The sequence below is a fragment of the Sus scrofa genome, chromosome 4, assembly GCF_054392235.1.
Source record: "Sus scrofa isolate SSC_HxYL_T2T_F1_AM1 chromosome 4, Sscrofa_HxYL_maternal_Yorkshire_Landrace_v2.0, whole genome shotgun sequence".
Taxonomy (NCBI): domain Eukaryota; kingdom Metazoa; phylum Chordata; class Mammalia; order Artiodactyla; family Suidae; genus Sus; species Sus scrofa.
The window spans coordinates 126,300,196-126,314,621 of record NC_139386.1 but is presented as its reverse complement, the minus strand read 5'-3'; the positions used below and the strand labels follow the sequence as shown (position 1 = coordinate 126,314,621).

Here is a 14,426-nt window from a genome sequence, read left to right as displayed (position 1 = left end):
GGCTAGGGGTCCAGTCATAGCTGTAGCCACGGGCCTATGCCACAGCAACACCAGATCTGAGCCACATCTGCGACCTACACTGCAGCTTACAGCTACGCTGGATCCTAACCCACTGAGTGAGGCCAGGGATAGAACCTGTGTATGAATGACGGTCAGGTTCATTAACCACTGAGTCACGCCGGGAACTCCATAAACTATTTATACAGCTCTGCTTCTTAGACTTTAGTGCATGAAATTCAGTGCCTTTGGTTATTTGACTTTTTTTTTTTTTCTTTTTTTTTTTTTTTTTTTTTTTTGTCTTTTTAGGGCTGTACCTGCAGCATATGGAGGTTCCCAGGCTAGGGGGCGAATTGGAGCTATAGCTGCCGGCCTACACCACAGCCATAGCAGTGCCAGGTCAGAGCCGAGTCTGACCTATACACCACAGCTCATGGCGACGCCAGATCCTTAACCCACTGAGTGAGGCCAGGGATCGAACCTGCATCCTCATGGATGCTTGTCAGATTCGTGTCTGCTGAGCCATGACAGGAACTCCTTATTTGACTTTTTATTGGTCTTAATTTCTTGTGGAAAAATTCCTGTTGGAGATATGTTAATGGTTTTCCTTTGGGATGTCCAGGGGGATTCAAGAATTGAGAATGTGAATGTATTGATTTTTTAAAAACGTGATATGGAAGATACTGTTTAAAATTAATATTTTTTAGAAAAAGTATAAGAATGGTTTTAGATACAAATTCATAGGATTACAATAAAAACTGTTCTAAAAACTTGAGCTCTTTTAATGTAGTTTTTAGCTAAGTATACTTTCTGTTTTAGTAAACTCTGTCTCTGGTTCATGTTGAAAATTAAATGGAAAATAATTCCTTATGGATTTTAACTTTTGTAAAGAATAAGATCGTTTTGATAGCTTATGGAAAAGAAGCTTATAGAACTTTTTGTCTAACAGTTCAGGGTAAAATTTCAGGTTTTTTGTTTTTTTTAATTTGATAATAATCTTTATTTCTTTGGAAGTCCCTTGTAGCACACTGGGTTACAGGATCTGTTGTTGCCCAGCTGTGGCATAGGTTGCAAGTGTGGCGTGAGTTCATTTGATCCCTGGCCTAGGAACTTTCACATGCTGCGAGTGCAGCAAAAAATATATTTTTTTTAAAAATTTCTTTTGAACTAGATGTTGTACTCAGAATTTAGCATAAGGAATAATACCAAAAGAAAAATGTCTATTCTGTATTCTTTTTACTTTAAGTTAAAAATGGCATTTGACATCCCAGTTTTATTTTACATGTTAGAATTTTCAGTAATTAGTGAATGCATTCTCATTTTAAAAGATTGAAATGAAAATGATGTGTACAGGACAAAGACAAGGCATCTATAGATAGATGTATGTAGGGGAGGGGGATTAGTAATTTTAAATAGGCTAACAAGTGAAAGTCCTATTAGGAAGTGATATTTAGGGAGCACATTTCAAAGTGGTTGGAGAATAACCACTTAGTAATTACAGTTTGGATTATTCCAGACACAGGGGACAATCAATACAGTACTCCTTCTGTTGAAAAAACTTTTTCTGACAGCCGTCTTTTTGATTTTCAAAATCTCTTTTTCTTTGATCATCCTTTTTAATTGCAGTTAGTCATTCTTTACAGTTAATAATTGTATTTTTTAAAATACTTGACTGTATCTCCTAATTTCGTTGGTATTAGCTATTATGTTTATCTTGTTCTCTCTTTCCCTGTCTCCCTCCTACCCACCCTCATTGTTTGTTTATATTTCAGATTGGATGATTAGGTCTTTTGACACTTGCATGTTTTCCTCTAGAGTAAGGTAATAAGGAGTTGGATACTAAGCTGGGATTCTCCCAAATGCCAAAGAAGCCTTCATTCTTGGCCAGTGAAACTTCCTTTAGAATTTCTGTTCTTTTAAGGAAGCATTTGGTCATTGCCTTTATTTTTGCTATTTCACTATTAAAGGGTGTGGGGTAGGGGGAGAGGAACTGAGCTGTTTGTTAGCTAGACTTTCTGTTAACTCTTTTAACCCTGTTAACTCTTTCACCTTCTCCCTCCTCCTGTGTACCTGCCAATTTCTAATCTGATTCCTGTGGCTGCTAGCAGTGCAAACCCTGTTTGGTACATGTCCACTGTGTCATCTGTCCATTTAGTTCCATTCATTTTCTGTGTTTCAGGATTTGATAAAATTATTCTCAGTGATGACCTTCTCTCGTCTGTGTCTGTGTTTATTCCATTTTGTATTCACTTATAGGCATTGTAATAGGGTTTTGTAATAGAAGAAACAAATGTGTGTGTCAACCGTGAGTTCCTCCATAACCTTTCATCAAATCATCAAGTCCATTGAATTCACTCTTCTCAGTGTCTGCCTAGATTTCTTCTTTCTTGCTACTTCAACAGCTGAGATACAGTCAGCTCTTGGCTATATTATATATAATGGCTCTCTTACTGGTCTCCTTTCATAATTTTCCTCTTAAATTCTTTCTTACCAGTACAGCTCTGTGTGTGTGTGTGTCTGTCTTTCTAAATGCACAAATCTGAGTTATCCTCCTGCAGCAAATCTTCAGATCTTTTCCTTGCTCAAGATAAAGGCCCTTTCTGAGATGATTACTTATTCTGTCTTACGGCTCCTCCCACTGTTATTTGAGTATGCTTCCATCCCAATAGTAATTGTAGGTTCTGTAATCCAGTATGCTTTCTCATATATTGTATTTTGAGGCCTTTGTGTTTCTGTGCTGACACTTTTGCCTGCACTGTTGTGGCCCGCCTGCCATTGCATCACCTTTCTATTTAGCATGTTGCATGGCCAAGTTGGTAGGCACTCTCAGGTTTCCCATTAGCTAGTTTGCCTCAAAGCCATCCTCTGATGTAGAGAGTGAATTAGGTTTGGATTAAGAACCTTTAATACAAATTAAAATCACTGAGATATTGCTGTGTACTACCATATTGGCTAAAATTAAGACAGGTAATACCAAATGTTGGAACAGTGTAGAGAAACTTGAACTCAAGTGATGGGAATATAAATTGATAGAATTGTTTTTAAAACCTTGAAATATCTACTTAAGCTAAACATACACATAATCTTTGATTTAGTAATTCTGCTAGTTACATACCTGAGAAAACACGTGTGTGTGTCGAAAGATAGGTATGAGAAAGTTGACAGCACACACTGTGAAACCCAAAGCTGGAAGCGATCCGTACGTTCAGCAGCAGTAGAATGTGTTGTGGTATATTCATTGACTAGGTTATTGTCAGTAAAAAGAATTAATAAGCTACTGGTGCCTCCAGAACTTGGATGATTATCATAAAAACCATGTTAATTGCAAGAAGCTAGACCAAAGTAGAACACATACTGCAGAATTCCATTTATATAATTGGGAGAACGCGTGTGTGCGGCTTCTGGAGTGCTGGTAATGTTCTCTTTTTAAATCTAGATAGTCCTTTCATAGATATGTTCAATTTGTAATATTGAGCTGTATACGCTTATAGTTTGTGTCCTTCGTTTATGATTGCTTTCAGTATGAAAGTTAATAAAATCTAGATTGGCAAGCCATCTCTGCCCCATTTTTTAAAAATGTATGAAGATACTTGTTAATGATAATGAAGAACATAATTATTAAGGTAAAAATGGAGATGGAGAACAATGACTAGTATTGGAAAGACAAGTATGCAGTAGCTAATCAAGTACTTATGTGCTTGTGTAGAGTACATATATACGTGTCTGTGTGGATGTCCCTGGAAGGATACCCAAGGTAATATTGGTGAGGGTGTGTAGGGTAAAGCAGCCAGGGTGCCTGGGTTCCAGAAGAAACATAACTTTTCGTACTGTTTGTGTAGTATTCCATGCTCATGCGATTCCTGTTTTAAAAAGACATTCCGTTATATGAAGTAGCAAATGCTAGAGTTGTTCAAAGTTGTGATAGTTCCATGCTTGTTACAATAAACGTTATGTAAAGACATGTTCACTAATGAAGAAAGTGACATTGCAGTGAGTGCTTAAAATAATAAATATGTATTGGGTCAAATATATTAGATATTTAAATTAAACATTGCTCTAGAAATCCTTTTATCTCTTTTTTTATAACTATTCTCTATAATGGTATAAATGTATCTTTCTAAAAAATATTTGTTTCAAAATGTTGGATTTGAATTAATGAGTCACTTTGGCTAACCAGTTTACAGATCATAATTAACATTTAGGTGGTGAAGTTTGACTAGATGAGTATGTGATTTCTTTGAGTAGCAAGCCATATGGTATCCTGGTTATGGAATAGTTTACTGAAATGACCATCCTCTACACCTTTATGGAGTATGATTGGTAGATGACCTGGTGTGAGTTTTAAGGCCTGTAGCTTGTTGATTTGATATATTGCAGAATGATTACTACCACCACCATTAGTAATAGGTTCCCCAGAAATGTAACACTTCATGAATTTGGGGGTTATGTTTGCATAGGTCCATGCTAATCTTCTCTGTATTGTTCCAATTTTAGTGTATGAACTGCCGAAACAAGCACTGATCATTCTTTATTCTCATAAGTGTCCTCATTTTGTGCTGTCCTTTTTCATTCATCACTGTGCTTTATTATCCTATTCATCTGCCAGTACAGCTCTTTTCAAACTGTAGAGCAGTGTAGAGGTATTTGTCATCATTATATTTAACTGTTCTTTGCCTTTATATAGGTTTTCTGACCCCAGATAAGGTGGGAAGATACTATTTCCTTATCAGTGAATCTGCCAGTAATAATAGGAAAGGCATAATAGTAATAAGGGTAGTCTTTTGAAGGCATTTAATATATTTAGTTGACAGATTTCCTAAAAATTCTGTATTTTTTCAATTCCATATGTATTTTCACATTTTAAAATCTCAAATCAAGATGGTCTGTCATGGTTCAATTAGCAATATCTTATTAGTCGTACATAAGAAAATTGTGCGTTCATGTATGGAAAAATAATTCTTCATATTTTATCTTGAAGCATTCCTGAAATTTCTGTGGTTTTGTACTATGGCATACATCAATTTCTGCTTTAATTTAGATTCAGAAGTTATACTAGTTTGAAGAAAAAGGCTTGATTTGTATCTGAATGTTCCTATTTAGGATTTATTAGAAATAATAAGCTTTATGGGAGTTCTTTTGGATAAATCTCCCCTTGTTGTGGTTTACCATGTGTCTCTTTTTATGGAGTGAATAATATTAGATTAAAATTTTGTTTCTGAAAGTTTCTGTTTAAAATAAAACATTTTCTGTTAATATGAGTGTGTCAAACTATATCTTGTTCTCTTGGGATGAATTACATGGCCTATCTTTTCTTGTTCAGCATTCATCCCAAACCTTAGATGATTATTTTGAAATAAATACTAGTAGAATACTTGAGTTATAAACAGACAAAACCTGGCTCATGGCAGGTGCTCAAAAGTATTTATTTAATCTAGATATGTTCTAGGAAATAATTGAACTAATGGCGTAACATGTAGCAAAGTATATCTTCACCTAAAGATACGGATAGTGTTTCTAAGGTGCTTGTCTTTGGATTTTCAGCGTGCTCAAGCAGTTCTTCAAGCTGTGACGGCTGTCCAGACAGCAAATACTCCTCTTAGCGGCACCACAGTTAGTGAGAGTGCAGTGACTCCAGCCCAGAGTCCAGTACTTAGAATAATTATTGACAACATGTATTACCCTGTAACACTTGATGTTCTTCACCAAGTAAGTTTAATTTAATTTCAATATTCATCTGTAAATTGGAGAAATAATAATATAGTAGATAAAATTTGTTTTAATTGATTTTTAATGTCTCAACAGATATTTTCTAAGTTTGGTGCTGTATTGAAGATAATCACATTTACAAAAAATAACCAGTTTCAAGCTCTCCTCCAGTATGGTGATCCAGTAAATGCTCAGCAAGCAAAACTAGTAAGTCTAGCTTTTTATTGAGATTATGGTAATTTTCAGCAGCCAATATTTATTTATATATATCCCCATATCTATGTATATAGCTAATGCTATTAATACTGGTGTAACTTAGTACCGTATAGCATTTTAAATGACACAGATTGCTGTCATTAAGATAATGTTAGAAAAACCTAGTAATAAAAAATGTTTATTTTTAACAATGTACATATTTGTAGGTATCTATAATATAGGCTTATATTTTGTGTTTTTGTTTGATGTACATGCATACCTGTATTTAAGATTTTAAGTTTTACAGTAGAAGTTTCAAAGTAATTAATTTAGCTATAAGGTAGTTTGGCTGAAATATATTAATACAATATGTTGCTCAGATGCTTTTATAGGCTCTCAGTTTACTTCCAGTATTTTTTTAAAATATTTTTAAGTTTTCTCAATAAGTCCCTAGTCTCCTTTTTATTCACTTCACTTACCTTTTAGTTGCTATATTTGAAGAGTAAGAAACTATTCAAAAGTAGTAAAATCTACCCATGTCATGGCTATCATTAAAAACTACATACCACCTCTTTGCTTCTAAATGCTTCGTCTTCTGTCTAGGTGTCTTATTTAAATCTACCTTTTTCTGTCGCTTTAACTTCTTATGCCATATTATCTCATTGTTATTATTTCATTATTAAACCATTAAACGTTTATTACTATACCATTGTTATTAAACAATTAAATCAACTGTTTAAATTGTTCTAACCTCCTTTCTCCCTGTCATCCTTTTACTTTCAGAGTAATTATTGACTATGACTTCATTGCTTCCTCCAGATCAGGATAGCTTGTTTGGTACCAGACCATTTTTAATTATTGTTTCATTGCATTCCACCCTGAGAATCTCATTTGGGGATCCAAAATAGCTTCAGGTAGCAGAAATGCTATACTAGTAATAATAACATAATTGAAATGGCTTACCCAGTGTTGTTAGCTCATTTTTTCTGACTATTTTGTAAATAGAACAGGATTTTTTCTTATGTTACAAAGGGATGCTAAGATTTTTTCTTTTTTTGTCTTTTTGCCATTTCTTGGGCCGCTGCCGCGGCATATGGAGGTTCCCAGGCTAGGGGTCCAATTGGAACTGTAGCCACCGGCCTACGCCACAGCCACAGCAACACCAGATCCTTAACCCACTGAGCAAGGCCAGGAATCGAACCTGCAACCTCATGGTTCCTATTTGGATTCATTAACCACCGAACCACAATAGGAACTCCAAGGGGTGCTAAGATTTAAAGAGGTAAATTACTTATAAAATACACCATCTTTAAGGCAGACATTTTTTAGTCTACTTTTCTCAGTGTTGCTACTCACTGGTTCCCAGTTTGCATGATCTTATTATATTTCTCTTTCCAGGAATAAGTTAACTAGAGTTCTTTTTATCAAAATAATTGTAAACATGCTGCAGCCCTCCACCTTTGGAGATATTTATATTTAAAGGGTTACCAAAATCATTGTGGTATGAGGTTTGATCAATAGCAGACAGTCTAGAAGCCATGTTCTCGGCAATTTTCGTAGCTTCAAACAAATCTAAATATAGTGCATGTTTTTCTTAACGTGGAATATATTTTTGCAATTCCCTTCTGATCCAGAAGACTATTTGGTAACGGACCAATGAAATGAAATTTGAATTGGAATTATACTACATTGGGGCTATATAATTCAGTGGGGAAAGTAGTTTATATATATCTTCCAGTATTTGAGGTTTTCATTTAACCAATCTTCTCTGCATAGATTGCAAGCATTAAACTATAGGTCTTGTGAATGTTTATATAAACTCACTTGGGACTTTTCTACAAAGATCTACAATTGTTATTCTAAGAAATTAGGTGATTATAATTTACCAAGTTTTTATTCTGGTATCTGAACTCAATTATATTTCACATTTTAGAAAAGAAAAAAGGAGTTTGTTTTCTAAACTTGCTTGCTCCATTATAATCCAGAGCCGCACCCATGGCATACAGAAGTTCCCAGGCTAAAGGTTAATTAGAGCTGCAGCTGCTGGCCACAGCCACAGCCACGCAGGAACCAAGCTGCAGCTGCGACTTACACCACAGCTCATGAAAACACAGGGATCGAACTTGCATCCTCATGGATACTAGTCGGGTTCGTTAATACTGAGCCACGACAGGAACTCCTTCAAACATACACTTTTGATGACTCTAGTAATTTTTCTTCATGCTTTTATCTGGACTGTTGAGTGTGCCTAGAGAATAACTACATAATCTAAGCAGTTGGTACCAGTTTAAATTCATCAGCACCAGCTGTAAATAGGCCCTCTACTCTGCTTGAAAAATCTCACCATATTTCTTCAGTCAGCATGTTCTCCCATTTTTCACAATGACTGTATCAGATGGAAATTTCTCTTTGCATCAAGTCTCTCTTCACTCTTTCTTATGACCTTGCCTACTGCTTCTCTGTAAAAATAGAAACTGTCAAATGGAAAGTCCATCAGCTTTTCTCGCAAAATCTACTTATACCCACATAGTCTCACAAAAATCTACTTATACCCATACATATCTTCTAAATAAAGGCATAGATATTTCTAAGGCTGGTAGACACCAGATCCCATCCTCTCTGCCTGAGAGCCTTTGCACTATCTTTCTTTCTCTCTCTGTTATATTTTTCTCTACTTTGGCCACCTAGTATTTCAGGTATACTTAAGTGTCTCTCATTTTTTAAATGAATTTATCCTTAATTCCACATATCTGTCCTCGTATCCCCTTGTTTCTTCTCCCTTTTCGTATAACCACACTTCTTAAGTAAAGCTGTCTTTGCTTGCTGATGACACTTACTCTCCTCTCTTCTTTCTTTAATGATTGTGCTTTGGTTTTAGCCTCCATTTACCCAAGTTGTTCTTCCCAGGGTCACCAGTGATCACTGGAGTAGCCAGATGTCAGCAGAATTATCTGCCTGTCCTCTAGGTAGCACTTGACACTGAGCTATTCCCTTTCTTAAAAATGTTCTTTTCTCCTGGTCTCTGACACTTCTCATCTAGATTTATCCCACCTCTCTGACTTCTTTCTTTTTTCATCCCTCTTCTGCCAGGGGGACCTCACCTGTCCTCATAGCTCAGTTGCACCTTTGTGATTCTGACAGAACTCACATGACTCTTCTAGCTCAGACCCCTTCTAGGAGACCCAGGGTAGGAACCCTGTGGACTGTGGGGCACTCGAACAGACTCAGCATGTTCAAGTAAACTCTCTTACCCCTGCCACCACCCTCCCCAAAGATACATATAAAAAATCCTTCAACCTCTGGTATTTTCCTTTATGAAAGGTCAAGGTACCAATCAATCTAAGAAGCCAAGAAATACTAAATTTTTTTTCCTCTTCCTTTCAGCCTATCATCAAATCTTATTGAGTCTAGATCCTAAATTTCTATTGAATCTATCCTTTTGTCTTCAACTCTCTTGCCATCACTGTAGTTTAAGTTAGTCAAATTTCTGGTATCTGAGGCTACAAGGAGCTTGTACCAAAATACAAATCAGCATATTTTTGGCTGTACTGTATTTAGTGTCGATGTTGATTTAAATTTTTTTTTTTTTTTGTCTTTTTTAGGGCTGCACCTGGGGCGTATTGAGGTTCCCAGTCTACAGATCGAATCTCGAATCAGAGCAGCAGCTGCCAGCCTACACCACGGCTCGTAGCAATGCCGGATTCTTAGCCAGGATTGAACCTGTGTTCTCATGGACACTAGTCAGATTCGTTTCCGCTGAGCCACAATGGGAACTCCTGATGTTGATATAAATTCTGACGCAAACTCCTCTTCATGCGGAGTGACCTGGGCTGCTAGTATATGAACCAGTAGTACTGTTTCAAGCCATCCTCTCTTAAATCTGTGCTTCATTGGCTTTCTGACTAAACTCACCACTTTGAATATTAAGAATGATCTCAACTTAAAGTTGTATTTCTTCCTTTCTTCCTTTCTCAGTGCCCTTCAGTGAATGCTTTGGGTTTTTTTGTTTGTTTGTTTGTTTGCTTTTTGGTCTTTTTTCAGGGCCCACCCATGGCATATGAAAATTCCCAGGTCAGGGGTCAGATTGGAGCTACAGCTGCTCGCCTATGCCACAGCAATGCCAGATCCAAGCTATGTCAGCGAATGACACCACACCTCACGGCAATGCTGGATACTTAACCCACTGAGCAAGGTCAGGGATTGACCCTCTGTCCTGAGGGATACTAGTCGGGTTCGTTAACCACTGAGCCACGACGGGAACTCCCTGATTTTTGTCCTTAGTGTAAAGTCCTCCTTCCTCAACAAAGCTGACAAAACCCCAAGTCTTGACTCTCCAGTCTCATCTCCTACCTCTAAGTATATCAAACTTATGTTTGTGCTTGTGTATGCTGTATTTTCTCAGATCTCATAAGCTCACAGCTTGCTCTTTTACTTGCTAAAATTTTTTCTTAGCTCTTTATGCCCCTCAGATTTGAAGTCTCTTCTTAGATCATCTGTAAACTTTGAACTAGATTAGATACCTTCCTTTCTTAGTTCTCACTGCCACACATTACATTTATATATTTGTTAAATATCTATATTTTTCCGTTGGACTCCAAGTTATATAAGAGTAGGTATCATGTCTGCTTTGTTCTCTGCTATGTTCCTAGAACCCGGCACAGTGTATGGTGTATTGTAGGTATTGGACTTACTCAAGCTGTGTCACAACTTTCCCAGCATCTGGTTTGCTATAGATTTCTTCACGCCTAGCAGTTATTGATGTACATTATAAAATGAGTTGGTTCTAAACTTTGTGATTCAGTTGCTATGTTTTTATGCTTGTTAAAGCAGTTGAGGTCATCTAAAATTTATAGATAAGGAATAAGTTTGTGAAGGGAACTTCAAGCCTTCCTCTCTGTTTCTGCAGTGATAGTTCATATGAATGAGAGAATGAAAAAAATATCATTTATGCACTGAATATTCATTTAGCAGGCAAAGTGTACCTTTAGGTTTTTGGGGAAGAGAATTTATAGTATTTAAAGTATGATCCAGAGCCTATCTACATTCTTATCATATAGATTGCTTATAAAAAATGGGGCTCTTAGGCCATCCTGAACTAACAGTCTTTGGGAGCCCACTACTCTTTGTTTTGTCTTGTTTTGTTTTGAAAGCCCTGAGAATCTGCCATGTACAGGTAGCTTGAGTGACAGAGCCAACCAGACTCCTTCCATATTCTAGGTTATGATCTTTGGCAGTTACTTTCAGTTAATTGGAATTCTTTCCCTGTAGCATTTTGCTTTATAAGAGAATAGCAACTCAGAAAACATACCAACAGTGGAGTTTTATTAGTGAGGATAGAAGGGGAAAAATGTAACCCATCTCCCAAATTTGTCCTGAGGTTGATGTCTGTTACAGTCTAGACTCTTTAAAAAGCCAAGTCGTAGTTTTTGTCATGGCTCAGCAGAAATGAATCTGACTAGCATTCACGAGGACACAGGTTCAATCCCTGGCCTTGCTCAGTGGGTTAAGGATTTGGTGTTGCTGTGAGGTGTGGTGTCTGTTGAAGACTTGGCTCGGATCTGGTGTGGCTGTGGCATAGGCCAGCAGCTACCGCTCCAATTCAGCCTCTAGGCTGGAAACCTCTATGTGCTGCAGGTGCGGCCCCCCCCGAAAAAAACAAAAGCAAAAAAAAAACGTAGGTCAACATAAAAGGTAATGCTGTGTATATTGAGGGTTGGCATTTAGGGCGGTGATCACAAGTGATAGTAGCAATCGTAATTATCAAATAGAAAGTAAATTGTTTTAAATGATCCTCACATTTATTAAAGAAAATACCCTAATGCCTTTTTCAGAAATCTTGTTTATTGGCAAGCAGTGTATTGGGCAAACAAAGATTTGGCTTTCTATATCTTTCAGTTTCCATATTTTCGAGAAATAGAATTAACCTCCTTTTCACCTGTACTTTTAAAAGTTGTTTTATACAGTTCTGAAGTTATAACACATGTGGTAGAAAATACCTGTTTGTTTATATGTTATTAGAGACAGCTTTTCAGTAGTAGTGTTGCTTTTTTTATTTTACCTAAGTACAGTTAATTTAGCAGAGTGTATAATTTCTGCTGTATAGCAGAGTGGCTCAGTTATACATGCATGTTTTCTGCTGTATAGCAGAGTGGCTCAGTTATACATGTATGTTTTTCATATTTTTGCTATGGTTTATCACAGGTATTGAGTATGTTCCCCATGAATAGAGTCCCCTGTCCCCTAAATACAGTAGGACCTTGTTATAGGAATATTGCCTGTTTCTATTAGGAATGTGCACAGTTGACGCTGGACATGACACTGTGTCTTTTGGCAGTCCTTTTATAATGGTCACTCTTATTTTAACATGCAATGGATTCATTAGTTACTAATAGTAAAAATATGTAAACATTAGGTAAAATATTTGCAGCAGTAAGAACATGTCATTCATTTCTTCTTACTTGATACTTACTGCTTTATGCAGATTCTTTGAGAAAACTAATGAAATTTCCTTTTCTGTTTTCTTGGGCAGATTCTCTTTGACATCTGCTTAATTCTGTTTAGCCTTTTTTGTGCTTAACAATCTGTATATTCCACATTCATGTCATTGGAGGATTTATGATGAAATTAATGATTTGGGGATGTTTTAGGAAAACCCTGCATGATCTAATCTGGGGTGGTATTTATGTTGGGAAGTAAATTGGTCCAAAGTATTATTATTATTTTTTTTTAATTTTTTTATTTTCCCACTGTACAGCAAGGGGGTCAGGTTATCCTCACATGTATACATTACAATTACAGTTTTCCCCCCACCCTTTGTTCTGTTGCAACATGAGTATCTAGACAAAGTTCTCAATGCTATTCAGCAGGATCTCCTTGTATATCTATTCTAGGTTGTGTCTGATAAGCCCAAGCTCCCGATCCCTCCCACTCCCTCCCCCTCCCATCAGGCAGCCACAGTCTTTTCTCCAAGTCCATGATTTTCTTTTCTGAGGAGATGTTCATTTGTGCTGGATATTAGATTCCAGTAATAAGTGATATCATATGGTATTTATCTTTGTCTTTCTGGCTCATTTCACTCAGGATGAGATTCTCTAGTTCCATCCATGTTGCTGCAAATGGCATTATGTCATTCTTTTTTATGGCTGAGTGCTATTCCATGGTGTATATATACCACATCTTCCGAATCCAATCATCTGTCGATGGACATTTGGGTTGTTTCCATGTCTTGGCTATTGTGAATAGTGCTGCAATGAACATGCGGGTGCATGTGTCTCTTTTAAGTAGAGTTTTGTCCAGATAGATGCCCAAGAGTGGGATTGCGGGGTCATATGGAAGTTCTATGTATAGATTTCTAAGGTATCTCCAAACTGTTCTCCATAGTGGCTGTACCAGTTTACATTCCCACCAGCAGTGCAGGAGGGTTCCCTTTCTCCACAGCTCCTCCAGCACTTGTTATTTGTGGATTTATTAATGATGGCCATTCTGACTGGTGTGAGGTGGTATCTCATGGAACACACCCTCACACCATGCACAAAAATAAACTCAAAATGGCTGAAAGACTTAAATATACGACAGGACACCATCAAACTCCTAGAAGAAAACATAGGCAAAACACTCTCTGACATCAACATCATGAATATTTTCTCAGGTCAGTCTCCCAAAGCAATAGAAATTAGAGCAAAAATAAACCCATGGGACCTAATCAAACTGAAAAGCTTTTGCACAGCAAAGGAAACCAAAAAGAAAACAAAAAGACAACTTACAGAATGGGAGAAAATAGTTTCAAATGATGCAACGGACAAGGGCTTAATCTCTAGAATATATAAACAACTTACACAATCCAACAGCAAAAAAGCCAATCAATCAATGGAAAAATGGGCAAAAGACATTTCTCCAAAGATATACAGATGGCCAACAAACACATGAAAAAATGCTCATCATTGCTGATTATAAGAGAAATGCAAATTAAAGTATTATTAATATAATGAAACTTTTTGTTCTTGATTTTGAAATTTTTCATGACTAGCTGAAGTTAGATATTCAAAGAATTTAAAAGATTCCCTTGAGCAAGTGCTAAACCTTTAACCCCCACCCCCAGCAATCGCCAAGAAAATTGATACATAGGTTATAGTAAACATTGACATATAACGGAAGTAGTTTCAATGTGGCTTTTCCTGTTTTCAGTCTATATGCCGTGTTTCACTCTGTTGTTAACTATGCGTCCTATGTCTTTACTGTGTTTATCTTTTCCTGATGTTTTTGTGTACTCTTCAAACTTTCCCTTTGCATAGACAAATTCGAGAAGTCTTTCTGCAAATTAACTTGAGCTTTAACTGTCAGAAATATTGCATATATAGTTTAATTTTTTCTGTTTAGCTCATTTGTAGTCATCTTAACCTCCACCAACTATTGACAGTACCTAGACTTCTTTCCTTATGTTTTCAGCTCTTGTTCCTCTCTTCTGTTGCTAATAGGCAGTTTTCATTTACATTGTTTGCTGATTTCTCTAACTCTTGTATCTTTGTTAT

General features: G+C 36.6%; 1 protein-coding gene, 1 long non-coding RNA gene and 1 other non-coding gene across 15 annotated transcripts in view; 2 read left to right on the top strand and 1 right to left on the bottom strand.

Moving 5' to 3' along the window:
• Positions 1 to 14,426, top strand: part of PTBP2 (polypyrimidine tract binding protein 2) — an 80,367-nt gene that overhangs the window by 38,157 nt on the left and 27,784 nt on the right. For all 13 annotated transcript variants that reach the window (XR_014844692.1, XR_014844691.1, XR_014844690.1 and 10 more), the window contains 2 exons: positions 5,539 to 5,703; positions 5,800 to 5,910. Coding sequence is in view for 9 of the 13 variants with exons in the window: in XM_021090157.2 (XP_020945816.1) it covers positions 5,539 to 5,703; positions 5,800 to 5,910 (276 nt within the window). In the remaining 4 variants the exon portion in view is untranslated. The remainder of the gene's footprint in view (positions 1 to 5,538; positions 5,704 to 5,799; positions 5,911 to 14,426) is intronic.
• Positions 4,410 to 4,515, bottom strand: LOC146404240 (U6 spliceosomal RNA). Its single transcript, XR_014845077.1, has one exon. It is a non-coding gene; the product is annotated as a U6 spliceosomal RNA (small nuclear RNA).
• Positions 7,543 to 13,651, top strand: LOC146404239 (uncharacterized). The gene is made up of 2 exons (XR_014844702.1): positions 7,543 to 9,872; positions 11,398 to 13,651. It is a non-coding gene; the product is annotated as an uncharacterized LOC146404239 (long non-coding RNA).